Consider the following 26,146-nt stretch of genomic DNA (forward strand, 5'->3'; position numbering starts at 1 on the left):
ACACACAGAAGACAGTACTAAGCCTCAAGGACAACAAAAACAGGACAATGAAAGTCCCTTTTAGAGGCCAGAGCTGCAGAGTCTCCTCCTCTCCAGGGAATCCACACTCAGAAAGGCTGACAGGGCAAGGACCTCTGCCCAGGTCACAACATCCAGTCTGGCTCAAAGTCCATCCCACCTCTAACACATGGGACTCTCCTAGCTCAGCAGACCAGCTTTTCCGGGACTGGCAACAACGAACCCCATGATATCCATGGCATAGCTGCTGGTCCTGCATATTCATCACTACAGAAGAACCAGAGATGAATCTTGGAAAGACTCTGCAAGGTAATTTATACTGTTCCTCCTTCCAGGTTGTGAAGTTTTCCCAGAGTCCATCATTAGCTTAGACCAGGCATTTGGGCCTCAGGACTCTGGCAGATCCTCTACTGGAGGATGAGAGATCAGGTGTCTCACACAGCACAAACAATCTCAGCTCTGCCCTTCCATCCTAGGGGCAGACAGAGCCTTAGCCTGGTAAAGTAGTAGTTTAATAAATGTTTCCACTCTCCCAGGGTACATGTTTATTTTACACGTCACAGGGTCCTGCATGTACACATTTAATTACCCTCTCACTGTCCAATGCAGTCATCTCTACCTCACAGCTGAGAATTCCTGCAGCACCCCTCAATCCAACACAAACAGTAACAACAACTGAAGCCTAAAGGACCTATGGATTTGAAAGAAAGGAGTGGAATATGGAAGGTGAATAAAAAAATTTAAATTAAGTGACATGACTCTTCCTAGATATGGTGGGGAGAAAGTTTATTATAGAGAGAAAGGCACCTGTGAGCCATGTGAGGAGAGAGAGGAGAGGAGCACGCCAAACCATGAGACTATGACAGTAAATAATAGATGAAATAGAGCAGGTAACCAAATTGGATAGATAACAGAAAGAAGGGCAGGTGGGTTAAGGGTCCGAGCCTTTGGCTACAGCACAAGGTATGCCTGCCATGTCCTGTAACCAGGTAGGGACTCGGGGATTCTGGGCAAAATGGTAGCTAATTCTGCTCTGAACTGTTAAATAGGCCCCTCAGCCATTTGTCCCCGGATTTGAGTCTTAACAGTGCCCAGGTCGCCACATGCAGTCTGGTCACAGTCCATCCCACTTGTAACATGTGGGACTAAGACAGCTCAGCATTCCTAAGGCCAGGACAAAGGACCTCACAAGCAGCTGATGGCTGCAGAATTCCATCCAGCCCAGGAAGGAAAAACCACACCAGCTTCTGCTGCTCAGCCTCCTATTCCACCACCATGTTGGGGGCAGCGGTCACACACTCACCATGTCGCCTCTTTGGAAGTCGCCTGAAATCCCCTCACAGGACCCAGCAGCTGAGCTCAGACTACAGCACGCCCAACATTCCAGCCAGCTCAGCTTCCTAAAAAAACCTGAAACCTGGCACCCGGAAGAACCTTCCTCTTCCTCTGATTACAGGCCTGGTCTGGAAGTTCTGATTGGCCAGTGAGTCTAGAGTGACCTGGGCACCTCCCCTAGGCTCACAGTGTACTGAAGAGACAAAGCATAGTGCTTCCTGGCCCAGGAGGAATGAATGCATGTTTGCTAATTACAAAGAGCAACTAGGGCCTGGCTTAGGGAGGAAGCTATGCTCACGGCAGGGACCTTGGTTCCATGACTTGAACTTTGGGTACATATGTGGAGAATAAGGGCCACACCATTTCCAGATCTGCGGAGATTTCTTTGTCAGTAGAATTGTGCCTGTTGTCTAATAGCCTACCCTTCTGCCTTCCAGCACTGAGCAGGGACTTCTCCTCCTCCTGAAATCAAGTGGGATAGCTTGAACAGCCCAGTATTCAACTTGCAGTGCAGTTAACCATCTGTCCACAGGAGGAAGCCTGCCAAAAATGCTGACAATTAAAGAGAGATTTTAGGAAAACAAATGAAATTGTTATTGTGTGACTTCACAGTGGGGTCAGTGAAACTGCAGCTACTTTTCACCTGGTAGTTATCAAACAACTCTGGGAGAAAAGCAAAAACAAACAAACAAACAACCAAAACAACAACAACAAAAAACCCAGGTGATACACAATTTAGAGCAGTCATGTCTTCCTCTTCAGAAGGTTATTTTTTTATTCTGATTCTTGAATGCCTGTGCTCTAGAACACACAAATGTCTAATCAGGACATTTACTGATCATCTATGATTGACTACCTCACTTCATATTGTTAATGTCAACTACTGTCAAAGCATGAAAGCTTCCTCCCTCTTCTTGCCCATCCTTTTCAGTGCTGTGAATACAAAAACTCCAATACTGATAAGTTATCTCACTTCTTACACAGTTTCTTCTTCATTTGTAAGTCTCCAATAAAGGCCAGAATGTTTGGAAGTCTCATTCACTGGCCTAATTTATCTTCGCATTGACCAGTAAGGCCCAGCCTGGAAGGAGTTTCAGGACTGTCTTCTCAGCACTAGGAGGCAGACACCGGTCTTGGTATTCAAGACTATTTGTAATTACATTGCAGGAGAAAAGCCTGGGCTATAGGAGACAATGTTCTCTATGGAAGTAAATAATACAGAGCACTTGAGAAAATAAAAAATACCTTTGTAATTACTAAGAAACACTAGGGACTAAATAATAATAAGAGAGTAGATCTATGATGCATTTAAAGAAAATGCAATTTAAAGAGAGAAACCAAGAGTTGCCTTTTTGAAAAGATGAATAAGGCTGAAAAATGCATAGCTATAGTGACCTTGAGAAAGTTCAGGCCATTCCCTGGCAGAAAGAATTTCATTAATAAGACATCTCTAAGACATGTGTATGTGTCTATATAAACATACACATAGTTTGTAAAAAAGTTATGACACATGGGCCGCCAATGCTCCCCACAGAGGACATAGACTACTATGTAATAAAAGCACCAGTGCTATGCATGGAAAAAATTCTCTTTCAGATGAACAGTGTCCAAAGCATGTGAAAAACCATTAGGTTGCTGCTGTGACCTTTGATTCTATTCCAGAGTTTGAAGGCAAGCCCCCACTTTTTGAAGCCAACATGAACTTCAGAAACAGGCCTCAGAGAATCCATCTTGGATTTGACCTGAAAGCCTCCTGCATGCAGACTAGATTTCACAGGACTGGATGTTTTTATGTGGGCTTATGATGTCAGCAAGCAACCAACAGTGTTACACAGCTGTACCTATAAACTACAGCAGTGATTACCATGGCAAGATATCCCTATGGTTTCCATAGCGGCACTCATAGTTTGGTGGTAACTAACATCTGTTCAATGGAACTTAAAACTCAACCAAGAAAATGGAAAACATGTCTGGTATTAGAAACCCAGCCAAGTACTCCAGGAGAGTGAAGTCATGGACTTTAGAAAAAGAACCTAACTTGTTCAACTTAATAAGCCACCATAATTATTGACTGCATTCTGATTTCTACATTTCTACAAACTTTGTATCTGTTGCCTTCCTCATAGAAGACCGATGAAACATGACAATTATTAAAATGCAGTAACAACTTATTACACAATAACCAGGCACTCTCTCTCTCTCTTTCTCTCTTGCTTTCTCTCTCTCTCTCTCTCTCTCTCTCTATATATATATATATATACATGTATATATATATAATACATATATGTCTTATATAATTTTGAAAGGTAAAATTCTATACCATGGAAGAAATAAAATTTAACTCTAATGTTAGGATCAAGGACCTTGAATATCATGATGAGTTTCAAAGAGATTGTCATTAAAGCAGAATTCAAAACAATTTAATTGGTATAATCTTGAAAATTAAGTGTATGTTTAGAAAGCATTCTATAATACTATCCAGAACTATTTTAAAAGTATTAAAACCTTGGTGAACAAACTAGCTGTTTAACAGTGTATGAACTGAGTAAAGTAATTATTATCTGCAGTATACATGAAAATATAAAAAGAGTTATATGAAGCTCACAGGTTTCTTATCTATGTTTTTCCTAGGCATAAGGTTATTGTGTAATTCAAGTGCTGATTTCTGTATTACATATATATGGTTGCAAACCTAGTTCTGATCATCTTTCTGAATGTTTTATAATCTTGAGGTTTAGATCCAGGATACAGAGGACTCCCAGAATAAAGATCTGTGCTAGGGCTAGGTGAACCACAGTGTAATCATAGGTTTACAATTAACAGAAAGTTCTCAGATTAAAGGTGTGTATTATGGCTCAAACAATAGTAAACAGGGTTTTACAATTCTCAATTTTGGGATTCTCAAGGGGATTAAATACCCTGAAAAAAAAAAAACAGACTCATAGACTTTGGTGAAATAGAATCAATAAAAGATCTTCTGGAGCTATCTCCATCCCTGTTTTTGAGCTGTACTATGGAGCAACAGCAATAAAAAAGGCTTGGTACTGGCATAGAAACATACTGCTGGATCTGTGGACTCGAGAAGAACACCCAGAAATAAACACATATGCCTACAGGTTCTTGATTTTTGACAAAGAAAACACCACCATACAATGGAAAAATGATAGCATCTTCAAGAATTGGTGCTGGTCTAGCTGGATGTCTACATGTAGAAGAATGCAAATACATCTGTACTTTTCACCCTACAGAAAACTATAGTCCACCTGGATAAAAGAACTCAACATAAAACTAGACACACAGGATGTGAGGCTAAGCACTGCACTCAGGGTCAGCCGCTTTGGACCCAGAGAAGAGCATGTCTGATTGCATGCGGGTTGATGCCCCAGGTCCCGCCTCTGAGAAAAAGGTATCGGACGGGTCTGATGCTCTTTGGGTGGATGACACCTAAATGAACATCTGTACAAAGTCCCAATTTATTTCTAATATCAGAGATCAGACCTCTACTCTTGCCTGATGTGTCTAAAACAAAAAGGGGGAACTGTAGAGAGCTGCGGAATGCTATGCCTTAAAGATGGAGCTGGTTTCCGCCTTCCACCTTCCCGATGGTGAGTGCTCTCTGTCACGAACAACTCCACATTTGGCTAAGGCCGAGGATCTGGCTTGCTTCCATGTATGTGGACCTATCTGCATTGCCCCCGTGGCACGCCTGGGTTGGCTACCCAGAGGCTATTTAAGCTGTGGGCTGGCTTTCCCCGGGGCCGAGGATTGTTCAATGTTCCTGAATAAACTGCATTGAAAAAAAAATGCTGCTGGAGATGAAATAAGCTTTGATGAGAATACGAATATTATGGAAATGTATGATATACAAAACTTTATTGCATATAGTTTTCGAAATGTATTACTACTTAAAGTGGGAGAGTTTGTCTTCAAGAGTGCACAAGATCAAGGCTTTTTCATCAATGAAGTTCTGATTCAATGGCCAAGCAACTTCAAACAGGTCTGAAAATTTTTCAATATTTAATATGAAGAGAATTATTTAGAAAGAATTATAAAAATTGTTTGTGGTATGATTCTTTGAACTTTTAAAATAATTGTGAATTTTTAATTCCTTAGCTCTATTGTGACTGTGAGCTTGTGTGTGGGTGTTCATGCACATAAGCACATGTGCTTCTTAAGTCCCAGTCAACTGTGGTTCTCTTCTTCAGTTGTCAACTTTATTTTTATCTCTATGAAACCTTTACTTTCTGATTTTGCTGAAATCAGTGGACAGGATTACATACCTTCTCTCTGTCTTCATGATCATAAAGTTTGGATTACAGGCCTATTTTTCTGCACCCAACATTTCTTCCATCATTTTATCATGATCAAATTCACATTTCCCTGCTTATGTGGCAAGCATGTTAAATACTAAAACATGTCTTTAGTTATGTTTGATGATTTTAAATCAGAAATGAAACAATACTTTAGAATTACATATATGTATATATACATATACATATAAATGTACATACAAATGTACACATAATGTCAGATAATTCTTTAGCTAGAATTAGATGAATTGAATTTGGATGTTTGTGTTCATTCATAATGCAGTGATTGAATGACTGAGTGCTCATCGTTAGAGGCATGTATGTGTGTTTTTATATGTAAACACACACATGCATGCAAACTTATGTAAATTTCCACATGTTAATTATAAAGGGTAGCTGATTGATGCTCAAGCATCCTTCCATTTACAAAACTCATACTCAAGCGTATCAATAATTTTACAAGGTTGTGAGCTAGCATAAATAATTAATAAATTACGGATTTGGACACAAGACATTTCTGTAAACAATGTATATGAGCTTCCCAATATGTGTGTCAGGAAATGAACTCATATTTCAGTGCAAGAGCTGTATGCACTCTTAACAGCTGATCCAGTTATCCAGAAACATATTCCTGTTAATATGTACATATTCGGGCTCGCTTCAGCAGGACATATACTAAAATTGGAACGATACAGAGAAGATTAGCATGGCCCCTGCACAAGGATGACACACAAATTCGTGAAGCGTTCCATATTTTTAAAAACCATCTTCCTGCCAAAGGGATTCTCTCCACTACAACAGTCCAGGAACAACCAGAAACTAAATTCAAACAACTAAGATAGCCCAAAGGGTAGAGGACAGCGTAAAAGTTCAACCAACAAAAGCCAGAGCATTATGGCATCTCCAGAACCCAGTTATCCAGGGGCAAATAGACACCCCAGCATAAATGAAGTTCAAGGAGACGACCTAACTTCTATGCTCAAGAAGATGATAACAGAGGAAACAAATAAAATATGAAAAGAAATAGAAGAAGCTGCAGTCAAACAGCATGTGGCCTTTATAGAGGAAATGCTTAAATTACTGAATGAAATAAAAGAAACAGTGGATTGTTCAAACAAACAGCTGAAGGAATTGACGGAAAAACATGAAAATACAGTCAGACAGGGGAAGGAAACCAACAAAATAGCTCAAGACCTGAAGATAGAATTGGAAAAATTAAAAAAAAAATGGAAGAAAGTGTGGTGAGAAAGAACTTAGGGAAGAAAGCAGGAACTACAGAGGTTAGCACAACAAATACGCTACAAGAAATGGAAGAAAGAATCTCAGGTGTAGAAGATACAATGGAAGAAATAGATGTATCTGTCAAAGAAAATGTGAAATCTAAAAAATTCCTGACACAGACCATCCAAGAAATTCAAGACAACATAAAAAGACAAAACCTAAGAATAATAGGAATAGAGGAAAAAGAAGATTCCCTGCACCAAGACCCAGAAAATATTTTTAACAAAATCACTGAAGAAAATTTCCCCAACTTAAAGGAGAGGCCAATAAGAATACAAGAGGCCTATAGAACACCCAATAAATTAGACCAGAAAAGAAAATCCTCCCGCCACATAATAATCAAAACCGTAAGTATACAGAACAAATAAAAAATACTAAAAGCTGCAAGAGAAAAAGGCCAAGTAACATATAATGGCAAACCCATTAGAATCACACCTGACTTTTCAACAGAGACTATGAAAGCCAGAAGGGCCTGGACAGATATCATGCAGACCCTAAGAGAACACAGATGTCAGCCCAGGCTACTAAACCCTGCAAAACTCTCAGTCCTCATAGACGGAGAAAACAAGATATTCAATGACAAAAACAAATTTCAACAATACCTACAAACAAATCCAGCATTACAGAAGACACTGGAAGGGAAAATACAACCCAAGAAAGCTAGCTACATTCAAGAAAACACAGGAAATAAATAACCCCACTACAGTAAAACAAAAAGCAACCAAGGACACAACCGTATGACCACAGCCAACATCAAATTCAAAGGATCTAACAGCCACTGGTCATTACTCTCTCTCAATATCAATGGACTTAATTCTCCAATAAAAAGATACAGACGAACAGAATGGATACGTAAACAAAACCCAGCAATCTGTTGTATACAAGAAACACACCTAAGTCACAAATATAGACATTACCTGAGGGTAAAGGGATGGAAGACGGCTTTTCAAGCAAATGGATGCAAGAAGCAAGCAGGAATAGCCATTCTAATATCTGATAAAATAGTCTTTCAACCAAAATTAATCAAAAAAGATGGGGAAGGGCACTTCATACTCATCAAGGTAAAATTCCACCAAGAAGACATCACAATCCTGAGCATCTATGCCCAAATACAAGGGCACCCACATTTGTGAAAGAAACATTGATAAAACTTAAACCACACATAGATACCAATACACTAATAGTGGGAGACTTCAACACCCCACTCTCAACAAAGGACAGATCGACAAAACAGAAACTAAACAAAGAAACAATATCTCTAACAGAGGTCATGAATCAAATAGACCTAACAGACATTTACAGAACTTTACACCCAAACACAAAAGAATTTACCTTCTTCTCAGCACCTCATGGAACCTTCTCCAAAATAGACCACATAGTGGGTCACAAAGCAAGCCTCAACAGATACAAGAAGAATGAAATAATCCCTTGTATCCTGTCTGATCACCATGGAATAAAGCTGGACCTCAGTAACAACAGAAATAGCAAAAAGCCTACACATACATGGAAACTGAACAACTTGCTACTAAAAGACAGCTGGGTCAGGGAAGAAATAAAGAAAGAAATTAAAATCTTCCTAGAACTCAATGAAAATGAAGACACAACATACCCAAACTTGTGGGACACAATGAAAGCAGTGCTAAGAGGAAAGTTCATAGCACTAAGTGCCTTCAAGAAGAAATTTGAGACAGCGCATTCAAGCAACTTAATGGCTCACTTAAAAACCCTAGACAAAGAAGAAGCAGACACACCAAGAAGGAGCAGACGGCTGGCAATAATCAAACTCAGGGCTGAAATCAATCAATTAGAAACAAATAAAACAATTCAAAGAATCAATGAAACCAAGAGCTGGTTCTTTGAGAAAATCAACAAGATAGACAAACCCTTAGCCAAGCTAACTAAAAGGCAGCGAGACACCATCCAAATCAACAAAATCAGAAATGAAAAGGGGGACATAACTACAGACACTGAGGAAATCCAAGCAATCATTAGGACTTACTTCAAAAGTCTATACGCAACAAAATTTGAAAATTTAAATGAAATGGACAATTTTCTTGATTGATTCCACTTACCAAAGCTAAATGAGGACCAGGTAAATCAATTAAATAGTCCTATATCCCCCAAGGAAATAGAAGCAGTCATCGAAAGTCTCCCATCCAAAAAAAGCCCAGGACCTGATGGTTTCAGTGCAGAATTCTACCAGACATTCAAAAAAGAGCTAACTCCAGTTCTCTTCAAATTATTCCACAAAATCGAAACAGAAGCAACATTACCAAACTCATTCTATGAAACCACAGTCACCTTGGTACTTAAACCTCACAAAGACCCAACCAAAAAAGAGAATTTCAGGCCAATCTCCCTTATGAATATTGATGTAAAAATACTCAAGAAAATACTCACAAACCAAATACAAGAACACATCAAATATATCATCCACCATGACCAACTAGGCCTCATCCCAGGTATGCAGGGGTGGTTCAATATACGGCAATCCATCAATGTGATCCACCATATTAACAAATTGAAAGAAAAAAACCACATGATAATCTCCCTAGATGCTGAAAAAGCCTTTGACAAAATCCAACACCATTCATGTTTAAAGTATTGGAGAGATCAGGGATACAAGGCACATATCTAAACATAGTAAAGGCAATATACAGCAAACCTATAGCCAACATCAAACTGAACGGAGAGAAACTTAAAGCAATCCCACTGAAATCAGGGACAAGACAAGGCTGCCCACTCTCTCCATATCTCTTCAACATAGTTCTGGAAGTCCTTGCTAGAGCAATAAGACAGTTAAAGGAGATCAAGGGGATACAAATTGGAAAGGAAGAAGTCAAATTATCACTATTTGCAGATGATATGATAGTATACATGAGTGACCCCAAAAACTCTACCAGGGAACTCCTACAGCTGATAAACACCTTCAGCAAAGGGGCCGGATACAAAATTAACTAAAAAAAATCAGTAGCCCTCCTGTATACAAAAGACAAAAGGGCTGAGAAAGAAATTAGGGAAACAACACCCTTCACAATAGCCACGAATGACATAAGGTACCTTGGAGTAACCCTAACCAAGGAAGTCAAAGACTTGTATGAAAAAAATTTCAAATCTCTGAAGAAAGAATTAGAAGAAGATATGAGAAGATGGAAAGATCTCCCATGCTCATGGCTTGGCATGATTAACATAGTAAAAATGGCCATCTTACCAAAAGCAATCTACAGATTCAACGCAATGCCCATCAAATTACCAACACAATTCTTTACAGAGCTGGAAAGAAAAATTCTCAACTTCATATGAATAACAAGAAACCAAGAATTGCCAAAACAATCCTCTACAATAAAAGATCTTCTGGAGGTATCTCCATCCCTGATCTTAAGTTGTACTATAGAGCAACAGTTTTAAAAACTGCATGGTACTGGCATAAAAACAGAATGGTGGATCAATGGAACCGAACAGAGGACCCAGAAATAAACCCACACACTTATGGACACCTGATCTTTGACAAAGACGCCAAAACCATACAATGGAAAAAAGATGGCATCATTAACAAATGGTGCTGGTCCAACTGGATGTCTACATGTAGAAAAATGAAAATAGATCCATACTTATCACCCTGCACAAAACTGAAGTCCAAGTGGATCAAAGACCTCAACATAAAACCAGACACATTAAATCGGCTTGAAAAAAAAAAGTGGGAAATACCCTAGAACTCATTGGTACAGGGGAAAACTTCCTGAACAGAACACTAACAGCACTGGCTCTAAGAGCAACAACCAATAAATGGGACCTCATGAAACTGAAAAGCTTCTGCAAAGCAAAGGACACCGTCATCAAAACAAAGCGACCACCTACAGATTGGGAAAGAATCTTCACCAACCCTTTATCTGACAGAGGACTCATATCCAGTATATATAAAGAACTAAAGAAGCTGAAAAGCAGCAAACCAAGTAATCCACTTAAAAAATGGGGAACAGAGCTAAACAGAGAATTCTCTGTAGAGGAATACCGATTGGCAGAGAAGCACTTAAAGAAATGCTCAACCTCACTAGCCATTAGGGAAATGCAAATCAAAACAACCCTGAGATTTCACCTTACAACCATGAGAATGGCTAAGATGAAAAACCCAAGTGACAACACAGGCTGGAGAGGTTGTGGAGAAGGGGGAACTTTTCTCCACTGCTGGTGGGAATGTAAACTTGTACAACCACTCTGGAAATCAATCTGGCTTATTCTCAGACAACTAGGAATAGTGCTTCCCCAAGATCCAGCCATACAACTCCTGGGCATATATCCAAAAGAGGCTCAAGTACACAAAAAGGAAATTTGCTCAACCATGTTTGTAGCAGCTTTATTTGTAATAGCCAGAAGCTGGAAACAACCCAGATGCCCCTCAACTGAAGAATGGATGCAGAAATTGTGGTACATCTACACAATGGAATATTACTCAGCAATGAAAAATAAGGAAATCATGAAATTTGCAGGTAAATGGTGGGATCTGGAAAGGATCATCCTGAGTGAGTTGTCCCAGAAGCAAAAAGACACACATGGTATATACTCACTCATATAGACATACAACATAGGACAAACCCACTAAAACCTGTGCATCTAGAGAAACTAAGCAAGAGAGAGGACCCTAACTTAAATGTCCAATCCCCATCCATAAAGGCAAAGAGGATGGACATCAGAAGAAGAAGAAAACAGGAAATAACCTAGGAACCTACCACAGAGGGCCTCTGAAAGCCTCTGCCCTACAGACTATCAATGCAGATGCTGAGCCTGATGGGCGACTGTTGGGCAGAGTGAAGGGAATTTTATGTAAAAACTGGGAAATAGTAAGAGCTGGAGAGGACAGGGTCTCCACAAGGAGAGCAACAGAACAAGAAAATTTGAACACAGGGAACTTCCCAGAGACTCATACTCCAACCCAGAACCCATGCACAGATGTAGCCCAGGGCAGTTCAGAGTCCAATTGGGTTACATAGTAATGTGAAGAGGGACTGCCTCTGACATAATCTAATTGGCCTGCTCTTTGATCACCTCCCCCTGGGGGGGAGGCGGGAGCAGACTTACCAGGCCGTAGTAGAGGACAATGCAGCCATTTTTGATGTGAATTGATGAACTAAGATCAGAAAGGAAAGGAGAACCTCCCCCATCAGTGGACTTGGGGAGGAGGGAGGCTGCGATTGGGAGGGAAGGAGGGAAGAGCTTATGGAGGGATGCAGAATGAATAAAGTGTAATTGATGAAAAATTTTAAAAAAAGGGAAAAATAATTTAAGAACCTTAAATGACTTTCAAAAGTGGAGGAAAACATGGAGTTAGTCAATTTACATGGAGCAAGTCTCGCCCCTGGGGGCAATGGTCTCCTGAACCTACTCAGACCTCAGACACCACCACTGCTAGTTCTAGAACTGATGCAGGATGTTCAAACAAGGGGGTTAAGGCTTCTCATAACATTTCCTATAAACCCACACCTGTTTGTTTATATCCCCCATTTTTATTCATTATTAGCCAAATAGAGCCAAGTAATTGTGGTAATGATACTTGATTTTTTGCCCAATGCTGGAATGCTAGTGAATTTAGGTATGCCCTGGTTACTCGCATGCCTCGCTGGGTGCCTGTGCCTATTGATGCTCCTCATGCTCTGACTCTCTTCAGACAGAAAAGGGATCTTGGAACTACAGCCACCATTGTTACTGCCATCTCATTGGCGGCTGTTGGAGCTACCACCGCGGCATTAGCCATGAGTCATACTGTGCAGACTGCTCAGACCCTGAATAATCTTTTAGCCAATGTAGCTCATGCCTTAGATGTACAAAAAGGAATTAATGCTCAACTAAAAGGAGGCTTGATGGTGTTCAATCAGAGGATTGACCTCGTGCAGGAGCAAATTGATACTCTATGGCAAATCGCTCAACTTGGCTGTCAATGAAAGTATGCTGGACTTTGTGTCACTAGCATACAACATGAGAATTTTTCCTGTGCTGCAAATCTGTCTAAACAATTCTCTAGCTATATTTTAGGTAATTGGACTGGAGAATTCGATACTACGATGGAGCAGCTGAGAGTGGCCATGGTCACGGTAAATTCTACCAGAGTGGATGAAGCACTAGCCACAGGATTATCATTATGGAGTGCTGCAGCCATGAGTCATCTGAAGGAATGGGCGGGCATGGGAGCATTAGCAGGCCTTCTGGTGTTGGTCTCCTTGGTTTGCCTGTGGTATATATGCAAGATTAGAGTCTCACAACAGCGTAATGCAGACATGACCATTCAGGCCTTTACAGCCATTGAAGCAGGACAGTCTCCCCAAGCATGGTTGGCTATCATAAAAAGCTAAAATGTTATGCTCAGGATGCGAGGCTAAGCACTGCTCTCAGGGTCAGCTGCTTTCAACCCAGAGAAGAGCATGTCTGATTGCATGCGGGTTGATGCCCCAGGTCCTGCCTCTGAGAAAAAGGTATCGGACGGGTCTGATGCTCTTTGGGTGGATGACACCTAAATGAACATCGGTACAAAGTCCCAATTTATTTCTAATGTCAGAGAGTAGAGTAGAGATCAGACCTCTACTCTTGCCTTATGAGTCTAAAACAAAAAGTGGGAACTGTAGAGAGCTGCGTAATGCCGCGCCTTAAAGATGGAGCTGGTTTCTGCCTTCCACCTTCCCAATGGTGAGTGCTCTCTGTCACAAACAACTCCACATTTGGCTAAGGCCGAGGATCTGGCTTGCTTCCATGTATGTGGAACTATCTGCATTGCCCACGTGGCATGCTGGGGTTGGCTACCCAGAGGCTATTTAAGCTGTGGGCTGGCTTTCCCCAGGGTCAGATGATTGTTCAAGGTTCCTGAACAAACTTCATTAAAAAAAATATGTACATATTCATTAGACAGAAAATGAATCCAAACCAAGGTGGAAAAGAGGTCTAAGATCGAAATATTTCCTGTCCTACAAAATTTCTAACCTGTAACAAACTAAAATTGCATTAGATTTTTATTAGTTATGTGATTAAGAATGCAACTGGTGAAAGTCCCATTTGATGATGTCACTAACGTTTGAAAAGAAAGGCATAGAACAATTCCTACCATTGGGAGTCAAGGGTAAAAGTCACAGTAACATATTACAATTCACCAATGGCCAAATCATTTTCATGAGAAAATTGAACTTCCTTTGCAGCTGAATCAGAGTGCATGGGTGTTACTATAAGATAGGAAATATAAAGGTAGAAATAAGTGTCCTTGGCGGCAAGTGTGATTGGATACTTGTCTTAAAATCCAACTGTCCCAAAATTCATACAATAAAATGAGTTCTGAATTACTGCCTCACAGAAGAGGGTATCTTGATGCCCTACACATTTCACACAGGAGAGGCAGTAGTGAGTTGTACTTTGGTCACCATAAAGGGATGTTGAACATTTAGTATTGGAAAGTGTGGTAAGTTTAAATCTCCATTCTACATTCTCACATTAAAACCTCAGAGTTCCTCATAAACAAATACAATTTCTATAGGTTACATGAATTTATCCTAAACTATTTTAAACTGATGTTGAATATCATAACCAGTTTTTCTGTGTTGCTTTCAGATTCCTCAATCTGTATGTACACAGAGCTGTGGTCCAGGATTCTGGAAAGTTCTACAAAAAGAAAGACCGGTCTGCTGTTTTTCTTGTGCATTTTGTCCAGAGCAGCACATTTCTAACCAGACAGGTAGAAAAATATACTTTTACTCAAAATGCTTGGGAATGGAGATGGGGAAAGTTAAGAAGTGACCTTGGAGTCATAATATGGTGCTGTTCCCTATGTCTCTAACACTCATCACTGAATCCATTATTAATCATTGCTGAAGCCACACAATGTGTGAAGTTTAGAGTGGCAGTTCTCGTGCTATTGTGTCATATGCACCCTACTTTTATAAACCTGCCTTTTGATGCATGGAATGGCCATCTCATTTCTTGCAGTGTTCCATGCTATGAGCTCCCCATTACATGTGAGCTCCAAAGTTGTCCAGGATCAATTTGTATTTCTGTGATTAACAAACCTAATGATTCTTGCCTCAAAATAACTCCAGGAAAAGTACATGTCTGATTGTTTCTGAATGCACAAGAAACTGAACTGCATTTACAACACAGTTGTCATTTTCAGTATCAACAATAGAAAAAGCAAGTCTTTGTAAATTAAAATATGGCTGCTTGTTTAGGGTTGTGGTCAAATGTGTGATAACATATATAAGTAACATCATATGGAATGAGCAGGTTGCATTTTTATATACAAACACACACACAAAGACACAAATACATTTAATGAGAAAAGACCCCAACTATTTGAGAGAGAATAAATACAAGGTGGGTGTGGGAGAAGGTTTAGAGTGATCAAAAAGAAGGGCATAGTGAGGTAATTATATTATTTTTTAAATGAAAATTTTTACGAAAAAAAGTCAGAAGGAAAATACATTAATATAATGATGAGAATCTACTATATATTATATTTAAAAAGGCCAATCCTTAGACAACCATAATACAAACGGATTTTTATGTATTATTGCAAATTATCAAATGTTGAAAATTTAATATTCTGAGATTTAATGCTATCATAGGTTAAATTCCTTGCAGAGTGACACATGACTTCAATTCCTATGTTAAAAAGATATAGAGAGAGCAGGCGTCCTTTTCTTGTCCCTGATTTCAGTGGGATCTCCCTGTTTAGGTTAATGTTGGCTATAGGGTTGCTGTATATTGACTTTACTGTGTTTAGGTATGTGCTTTGTGTCTCTGATCTCTCCAAAATTTTATACATGAACAAGTGTTGGATTTTTGGCTTCTATGAAAATGATCATGTGATTCTTTTCCTTCTCTTTGTTTATGAGGTGGATTAAAGTTATGGATTTCTATACACCTAACAACACCTTCATGCCTGGGATAAAGCCTATGTTATAGTTGTAGATAATATCTTCTATGTGTTCTTGTATTTGGTTTGTGAGTATTTTACTGAGTATTTTTGTGTCAGTGTTCATGAGGGAAATTGGTCTGAAGTTCGTGTCTTCCTTGGGTCTTGACTGTGACGTGACTGTGGCTTCATAGAATTAATTTGTTAATGTTCCTTCTGTTTATTTTTTGTGAGATAGTTTGAAGAGTATTGGTATTACTCTTCTTTGAAGGTCTGGTCAAATTCTGAGCTGAAACTATCTGGCCCTGGGCTTTTTTGAATAGGGACTTTTGATGACTTCCTCTATTTCCTTAGGGCAGAGAGGACATTTTATTTACCTGATCTTGATTTAACTTTGGTAAGTGGAATCTATCAAGACAATTGTCCAATTATGTATGTATGTATGTATGTATATATATATATATATATATATATGTATATATATATACATATATATATATATATATATATATATATATATATTATGTGATGTATAGACTTTTGAAGTAAGACCTAATGATTCCTTTGGTTTCCTCGGTTTCTGTCCTTATATCACCCTTTTTGTCTTTTATTTTGTTCATTTGGATACTGTCTTTCTGCCTTTTAGTTACTTTGGCTAAAAGTTTGTCTCTCTGGATTATAGTCTCAAAGAACCAGCCCTGGTTTTGTTAATTCTTTGAATCATTTTATTTCTATTATGTTGATTTCAGCACTTAATTTGATTATTTCCAGCCCTCTACTCCTTTTGGCCCTTGTCTATATCTAGTTGTTATTTTCTAGGTTTTACAGTTGTGTCATTAGGTTGCTTGTAAGTGATGTCTCAAATTCTTATATGAAGGCACTTAGTGCTATGAATTTTCCTCTTAGTACTGCTTTCATTGTGTCCCATAAGTTTGGGCATGTTGTGCCTTAATTTTCACTGAATTTTAAGAAATCTTTAATTACATTATTTATTTCTTCCATGACACCTGTTATTGAGTTGATCAGGTTTCATGTGTATGTGTAGGCATTTTGCTCTTTCTGTCATTGTTGAGGTCCAGATTTAGAACATGGTGGTGTAATTGGATCCAAGGAATTGTTTCAGTCTTATTGTATCTGTTAAGTGTTGCTTTGTGCCTGAATATATGTTCAATTTTGGAGAAAGTTCCTTGATTTGCAGAGAAGAAGGCATATTTGTGTCTGGGTGAAAATTTCTGAGGACTTCTATTAGGTATTTGATTCATGACCTATGTAAGTTTCATTATTTCGCTGTTTAGCTTCTGTGACAATGATCTGTCACTTGGTGAGAGTGAGGTGTTGAAGGATACTATTATTTCTGTGTTGGGACTGATACGTGATTGAAGCTTTAATAATGTTTCTTTTACAAATGCAGGTGCCCTACTATTTTGGGCATAGTTGTTCAAGATATTGTTGTCCTTGTGGATTTTTCTATAATGAGGACAAAGTATCCTTCACTTCTCTTTTGATTAATTTTGGTTGGAAGACTGTTTTATTAGGTATTAAGATGGTACTGCCACTTGCTCCTTGGGTCCATTTGATTGGAAAACCTTTTTCTATCACTTTACTCTAAGGTAGTGTCTATCTTTGGGGCTGAAGTGTGTTTATTGTATGCAGCAGAATGTTTAATCTTGTTTCCATAACTATTCTGTTAGCATGTGTATTTTTATTGGATTACTGACTCCATTGATGTTGCGAGATACTAGTCATCAATGAATTTCAGTTCCTTTTATTGTGGTGTTATTGCAGATAGTGTGTTTGTGTGCTTGTTTTGATTTTTTTCTGGTGTTATCTATATTGTGTGTTTTGTGGTTGTAGTTGATCTCAATGGGTTGGAGTTTTCCTTCTAGTAGCTTCTCACAGTCAGTGAAAGTGCTTAGACATTGTTTTAATTTAGTTTTGTCATGGAATATCTTGTTTCCTCCATCTGTGTTGATTGTAAGTTTTGCTTAGTACAGTAGTCTGCTTTGGCATGTGTGAATTCTTTGCATTTACATGACATTCTCCCAGGCCCTTCTGGGTTTCATAAACTTTGTTGGAATGTCTGGTGTGATTCTGATAGGTCTGCCTTTCTATGTCACTTGATCTTTTTCCTTTGCTGCTTTTGATATTTTTTCTTCATTATGTAGATTTATTGTTTTGATTATTTTATGGCAAAAGGATTTTCTTTTCTGATCTACTCTATTTGGTGTACTGTAAGCCTCTTGGATGTTTAAGGTTATCTCTTTCTTTAGGTTGGAGAAGTTTTCTTCTGCTGTTATTAAAAATATATTCTGCACCTTGGAGTCTGGAATAATCTGTTTAGTCTATTCCTATTGTTTTTGGGTTTCACATTTTCATGGAGTCCTTGAACTTTTCTGATTGTTATGTTTTCTTTGAGAGATAGATCGCTTTCTTCAATTGTATCTTCAATGCCTGAGATTCTCTCCTCCATTTCTTATATTTTGTGGGTGATGCTTATCTCTGTGGTACTTGATTTCTTCCCTACGTGGTCCATCTCCAGGATTTTCTGTGTGTTTTCTTATTTATTCAAATTCCATTTTCAAGAATTGAATGATTTTAATAATTCACTTCTCCTGTTTAACTGTGGTTTCTTGTCTATGATGGCCTCTCTGTTTGCCTTGTCTTTCCTTGTATTTCTGTGAGACATTTGTTCTTTTCCTCTTTATATGTCTTTAATAACTGCATGAACATAGATTTAATGTCCCTTTTCTGTGTTTCAGCTGTAGTAGAATATCCATTGCTCTCAGGGGTGGATTCTGGTGGAGCCATGATGTCCCAGTTTTTGTTGACTGTGTTTCTCTATTGGCCTTTAGCCATCTGGTTGTCTGTAGCCTTACCTGTTTCTTACTGGAAACTGCATCAAAGACTGGATCCTCCTGTCTTTGGAGTTTAGAGTAGTATTCAGGAAGATGTCAAATGTGCAGTGGCTCAAGAATGGGTGCATCTTAAGATACAAAGAATGACAGTATCTTGAAGGGGAAGGCACAGGGCACTGTATGGACACATAAACATGTAGGGGCTGGTGAATTGAAGGAGAGGGGTGTGCATGCACTGGAACCCTTTGTTTGCCTTGTCTTTCCCTGTATTTCTGTGAGATATTTGTTATTTTCCTCTTTATACGTCTCTAATAACTGCATAAACATAGATTTAATGTCCCTTTTCTGTGTTTCAGCTGTATTAGAATATCCATTGCTCTCAGGGGTGGGTTCTGGTGGAGCCAGGATGTCTCAGTTTTTGTTGACTGTGTTTCTATGCTGGCCTTTAGCCATCTGGTTGTCTGTAGCCTTACCTGTTTTTTTTTTCCTGGAAACTGCACCAAAGAATGGATCCTCCAGTTTTTGGAGTTTAGAGTAGTATTCAGGAAGATGACAAATGTGCAGTGGCTCAAGAATGGGTGCTGATGGTTCAGATGACAGCATCTTGAAGGGCAAGGCACAGGGCAGTGTAAATGTGTAGAGGCTGGTGAATTGAAGGACAGAGGTGTGCATGCACTGGAAGCCTGAATTTTGGGGTGCAGGTACTGGTGCTCATCATTATCAAGGTGCAGATGCCCCAGGTGGCATCCCTGGGATTTCTCAGAATAAAGCTGGGCTGCCACTTACAGGCCTGCCACAAACTATGTTCCCTGTACTCAGATTCCTCTGAGATCTGTCTTCTTGGATCTGGGATCTCTGAAATTCTATTGTTCACCTGCTGTCCATGGGGTGACTAGAGGAACAGTGCCTTGGTGGGTGGGATGCTCTCCCAGTAATCATGAAGCTGGCACACAGGGAGCAGGAGGGATCTGAAGTCTGGCTGCTAGAGCACAGAGTCCCTAAATATGGGGATCCAAACTCACTGGAATATGTGAAGGGGTAGGTGGTCCAAAATTTACTACTCCTGGATCCATGAGATGGCCACAGGGGGCCTAGATCAGATCAACTCCATTCCCTGGATGACCTGTCCAGATCAGAAAGCAGCAAAGTTGATGCTCTGGATCTGACCACCTGTCCATACACTGGTCCCAGATAATCTGAATCTCTGCCCCTCAAATATGGGGTACACTTGTCTCCACCATACTGAATTCTCCATTTCTTGATCTTTCATCCTTCTTTTCTTTTTTGGTGGGAGCCTTTTGTGACCTTTTGAATTTCCTCATGGTTCTGTTTAGATCTATTTGGGTTGTTGAATTTTTGTCGAATTCATCTTTGAATAATGGTTGCTTGGGCACATCTAAAACTTTTCCATCTCATGTACATTTTTAAGCTTACTGGAATATAGTATGTTTTAAAAATATTTCCTTAGAATATTCTGAATTTTATTGGTTTCTGTAGTAATGTTTTTTCTGTAAATTCTGATTCTGTTAATTTGAGTACTCTATTTTTTTTTCTTTAATTTACTTGAGCTATGGGTCTGTCAATTTTGTTTATCTTCAGAAAGAGCCAGCTCTTCCTTTGGTTAATTATATGTATTGATTTCTTTATTTCTGTTTCATTCACTTCTATTACAATGTTATTATTTATTTCTATTATATTATTAATTTGTTTGTGTACTATCGAGCTTCTGCTCACACCTCTCCTCCCAGACCCTCTCTCTCACCTCCCCTCCCAACCCAATGTGCCCCTCCTACCTTTCTTTAAAAAAATAGAAGTCTCCCATGGATATCAACCAGCCTTGGCATTTAAAGTTGCAATAAGATTATGCACAACTTCTGTTATTGAGGCTACACAAGGCAGCCTTAGTCTTGCTGTTAGGTGTCCCCATAAAGACCAAGCTGCACAACTTGGTCTTTATGTGCAGGGAGCCCAGATCTGTCCCATGCATGCTCTATTGTTAGCAGTTCATTCTCTGAGTTTGTTCCAGGAGCCTTTCTGTGCGGCAATCCTGAGCATGGAAAGGAGAGGTGTTTGTCTACAGGGTGCTCCAGAGAGCAGATCAGGTGTCAGCGAGGAGAGGAAATTAGTCAGCTGAGGTGGTTAGGGAAATCTAGAAGCTGACTACTAAAATTTAGACATTTCTTTGGCTCTGACTTATTGCTGACAAGGCTCTTGTTTGTTTATAGAAGTTTCACAGTACAAACACAGAAGAATGATTATTCAAGTGGTACAAGATAGGTGTTTGATGTTTCATTTTACAGGGATAAAAGCTCAGTTACAATTTTAAAAGTACATACAGAACATATTTGATTAACATTCTTAGCCCTATAACTCTACTTTAAGGAATCTCAAGAATGTCTCCTTCAAAGAAAACACATTTAATATATAAGAGCCTGCTTTTAGGTTGGAATTGTTTACAGTATGAGTGCAGTCCAGAGAAACAGAAAATATTTTAACTGATCTTTTTATGCATAGCAAATACAAATAAATAGCTACTTTTACTATATGTATCATCATCTATGCTACAAAGTAGAAAAAAAGTTTATTTAAGTCAATCTATCTTATTTACTAAGTTTCATTCCATAAGGAGTGTACCCTCTTTGACCTTCCAACTTTGAGCTACATTTTCCAGGAGCTCTAAGCCTATAATAAAAGCATATTAAATTGATACCTGAATCTCGAGGCCTCTCAGGGATCACATATTGCCTTTGTTTACCCTGCACCAATATACTGTTTAGGTGCACATACCCCAAGAAAACTCCTGAAATAATGGCCTCATCTCTCTATATGGCTACCTCTGCTTAATAATCTCCAGGGCATAAAGAAGTTTTGCAAACAGTGGACTAATAAAGTTAAGTTTAGTATTTTCATAAGACTCAGGTATCATCAGGAATGGATCCATTTTCTTCCTCTATGGTCTGGTAAGGCTGCTCCCCACTCAGGGGAGGTGATCAAAGAGCCAGCCACTGAGTTTATGTCAGAGACAGTCCCTGTTCCCCTTACAATGCAGCCAGTTCTGATGAGACTAGGTAGGCTATGGTTGGAGGGAAGGGGAGGAGGACATCCCTAGCAGCAGACTTGGAGAGGGGCATAGGAGGAAATGAGGGTGGGAAGGTGTGGAGGGTATGAGCATGGGGGCTACAGCCAAGCTACAAAGTAAATAAAGTACAATTAATTTAAAAATGCCTAATTTTTAAAAATACTCAGACATAATTTTTCTGTAGAACAAAACAGAAATTAAATCATAGTGAAGAAAGTCCACAGTAATGCAACACATACACACACACACAAAAAAAAACAGAAGTTAGATATAGAAGAACAATGATTGTAACAATCTGCACAGCTTTGGTGGAATAGCACCAAGCGACTGTGCTTCATGACTCTCAGCAATTTCAGTGAAAATGGCTGTATCATTCTCCCTTTCTGATTTAACATTTTAATAGATTTATGGTATTTATGACATGCAGGTTATTTTTTTAGTCTTCAGAATATTACTGGAAGAACAAGAGTGTAAATTAGAACAATTCCCAGAATTATTCTGGAATTAATAATGAAAGAGAAAGAGTCCTGTCCTGAGTCAAAGGATGACAAAGACTATAGAAATTTATTTGCAACTTCCACAGCTGGAATAGGTAATTTATAGCCCGTGTTTGTTGATGCAAGTGTTGTATATTTACCACCAAATCAGAACTGTTCCATAGTTCATGGAGATAGGACCTAACTTATCACCATATTACCTTAGAAAAATTATAGGAGTGGGATTAACAAATAACCACTGAAACAGTGAGTAAGAAGAAAAATGAGAAGAATCCATGATGATGGAAACAAGGAAGTGCATTTTTATACATCGATGTCATCAAAATACAATGTACACATACTTAGAATCTCAAAGTATAATAAAAGCATTTGAAGGCTTAATTGACAGTATTATTTTATCTGAATATGAATAAAATAGATTGCACTACCCTAGAGAAACAGTGATAAGCTGTTGAGCAGAAAGCTTATTTTTAATTAAACAAGATAAACAGTACAAATACAAATTATAGAGAGTTCATGTCCTTGGCAGTAACATGAAGCAGAATACACTACGTTACACACATCATTGAAAGCAGTTTTATGAATCAAATGTGCAATCAATAGATACTTATATAAAGTGAAATGTTGATCCAATTTCTCCACACAGATCAGCAGGAGTGCATCCCTTGCCCAATTCAAAAGTACCCAAACCCTGAGAGAAACCAGTGCCTGCCCAAAGCAGTGGCCTTCCTTTCCTTTGAGGATCCTCTGGGCATAGCTCTGGCATGCACAGCTCTTTGCTTCTCTGTCAGCACAATTGCAGTTCTGGGGATTTTTCTCAAACACCGAGAATCAGGCATTGTAAAGGCCAATAACCGGACTCTCAGCTACATACTGCTCATCTCCATCCTTCTCTGCTTCCTCTGCTCCTTTCTCTTCATTGGCCACCCAAACACAGCCTCCTGCATACTTCAACAGATAACATTTGCACTTGTCTTCACCTTGGCTATTTCCACTGTTTTGTCAAAAACTATAACTGTAATTCTGGCCTTTAGGGTCATGAAACCAGGAAGAACAATGAGAAGGTTGTTTGTCTCTGGTATCTATAATGCTGTCATCCCTATCTGTGTCCTGATCCAACTCATTCTCTCTGGAGTCTGGCTGGGAACCTCGCCTCCCTATACTGACAGAGATGCATACTCTGAATATGATCATATCATCATTTTATGCAACAAGGGCTCAGTTACGGCTTTCTACTGTGTGCTGTCCTATTTAGGGACCCTGGCCCTAGGCAGCTTCACTGTGGCTTTTCTGGTGAGGAACCTGCCTGACACATTCAATGAGGCCAAGTTCTTGACATTTAGCATGCTGGTGTTTTGCAGTGTCTGGGTCACCTTCATCCCAGTCTACCTGAGCACCAAGGGCAAAGCCATGGTGGCTGTGGAGGTCTTCTCCATCTTGGCCTCCAGTGCAGGGCTACTGGGGTGCATCTTTTTCCCAAAGTGCTACATTATTCTCTTAAAACCTGATAAAAAGTCATTGAGATGTTTGAAAAACAAAAAATAGAATACAAAAACTGATCATTTTCATGCATTGGTTTCTCTAATAAAACTCATTAGTATACTAAAAATAAAGTATTTCCCTACTTTTCAGAAACTTTTTTCTGAAATGTATATTTAAACAAAAATAAGAGCCCCTCACTTTGTCTCATAATCACAGACATTTTATTTCAGAAGAAAAGCTGCGGCTAAAATTTTAGTATGTTATGCATGTTACTTATGAATTTAATTTATAAACAAAATAAATATTCCAAATGTAATTACATGACAGTAACTGAGATAAATAGTACAAGAACTAAATATGTCTTCTCTTTGTTATTTTGGGGAGTATAACAGGGCATTGGGTGGCATTTGTGATTCTCTATATAACAGGCAAAAAAGTCAATCTCTTCAAAGGGTCAGACTTTTAAACAGGTTGAGCCATTCCAGATATTAGTATAGAGAATTTTGTAAAAGATAAAAATAAATCTACTGCATGACCCTGTTCTCTTTTCCTTTACATATGTAAAAATGACTAGATATCCCACTTAGAAATACTTGCTCAGCCATGTTCATTATTATTCTATTCACAATAGGTAAGAAATGTAAACCCATAAATATCTTTAACAAGATAAATTGTTAAGAAAAATATCATGCATAAATATATGTAAGAGAAAAAGTATAATTAAGGTAACCCATATTCAGAAGACAAATATCTCCCATTCTATACTTTGGGGCATCTAGCTCCAAATATTCCGATATGAGTATTCACCACGGAATAACTGTAGAAACAAGAAAACATACAATGGCAGGGTATAATTGATCTGACTGGAATAATGTGGGGGAAGAACTCTAAATATGAAGATGGATAAATATATAAAAGCAGGAAGTCAGTGAAATAATAGTAAATATTTGTGAGTTTTAAGCAACCATTCTCTGAATTATCTACATAAAATCCCTATAATACATGTAAGTCCATTCATGAATATAAACATCATAACCTAAATATTTTTAATAATTCACACAGATAAGTAAAGTTCACAGATAATTAAAGTTTCATCAGTTCGTGACTGATGAAAGAAGCTTTTCTTTACACCAACAATCATAACTGAAAAGCACAACCAATCATAAGGCAGAATTCTGGAGAACACTCACACATATCTACAAAACAATTCCCAGATCTAAGGCTCAGAGCTCATGCAGCACAGCTGATGAAAAAAGTATATAAGGCAGAGGATCAGAGTAGGTTCTGGTAGTGTGTCTCCTAATAATACCAGAAGCCACTGCCATAAGACTTATCAATATAACAAATAAAGAAAACAAAAGACTTACCAATATACCTGCATAAACATGGACTGAAAGTTGAAAAATATAAGACATGTGAACGTGCTCCAGAAAGAAACCACTGGCCTCAATCATATGCAAAAACCTACAGGGAACTGATAAAGGCTGAGAGTGGGATAAATATTCTTCCCAGGAAAGAGCGTACAATCAGTAATCCAACACCAAACAATCAGCCGTGAAAACATCCATGGAAGTCACATTCTGAAACTGAGCAACTAATGTTAAGAGTATAATACCAATTAACGAAAAACAAACAAACAAACAAACAAACATGAATTTAAGAGAGAAGCAGGAGAGGTATATGGGAAGGTTTGGAGGGAAGAAAAGAGAAGGCACAAAATGATATAATTATATTATAGCCTGAAAAATGAACTAAATATTACCTCGTTAGCTCATGATTTTAAAATGAATTGCTATTGAGTAGTATAAAATTTTGCAGGTAAAGAGATGGAACTTGAAAAAAATGTTTTATGAGGTAATCCAAACACAGAAAGACAAACTTCACATATTCTCTCCTCTAAGGTTCCTAGCTCTAAACTGAGTATGTATGTACTCAGATGTGAGTCCATATCTGGCAGTTATTGCAATAACAAGGAGTGAAAAAGGGAGCATTACCAAGATGAGAATGGAGTTGTTGTGGGAGCAGTAGGAAGTAGAAGGGTTTTAGCGATTTGAAAGAGGAAATGGGAAAAACATGGGGGGGTAATAATAATCAGGAGGTGAGACTGAGAGAAATACAAAAAAGGAGGAAGGTAAAATAACAGTAAGGATGTCTGAAAAAGTAACACGAAATCATACTAGTAACGATCTACCTAAAATATGTATAATCCATGTAAGTTTCATAAAACAAAAATTTAGTTTAAATGAACCTTTGCCCCTGTGATGACAATGGTCCCTCCATCTAACAAGAACTCCAACACAAGTCATGAGAAGTTAGCTTTTGAGTTATTGGTAAGGGTTTTCTAAGAGAATCCTCAAAATTATATGCTATTACCTATTTGACCTGAAAACTACGGTCCATTTCCA

The 26,146-nt window shown here is 38.6% G+C and overlaps 1 protein-coding gene and 1 non-coding gene across 2 annotated transcripts in view; both read left to right on the forward strand.

The window, feature by feature from the left end:
* The window catches only part of LOC110540592 (vomeronasal type-2 receptor 116-like), a 317,214-nt gene extending 293,410 nt beyond the window's left edge, over positions 1 to 23,804 (forward strand). Inside the window, 1 exon segment of the mRNA XM_060376405.1 lies at positions 22,906 to 23,804. Coding sequence (XP_060232388.1) covers positions 22,906 to 23,804 — 899 coding nt within the window.
* On the forward strand, positions 6,317 to 6,421 carry LOC132651188 (U6 spliceosomal RNA). The gene has a single exon (XR_009589020.1). It is a non-coding gene; the product is annotated as a U6 spliceosomal RNA (small nuclear RNA).
* Positions 23,805 to 26,146: the final 2,342 nt, after the last annotated feature.

Source organism: Meriones unguiculatus, assembly GCF_030254825.1.
Source record: "Meriones unguiculatus strain TT.TT164.6M chromosome 13 unlocalized genomic scaffold, Bangor_MerUng_6.1 Chr13_unordered_Scaffold_40, whole genome shotgun sequence".
Lineage (NCBI taxonomy): Eukaryota > Metazoa > Chordata > Mammalia > Rodentia > Muridae > Meriones > Meriones unguiculatus.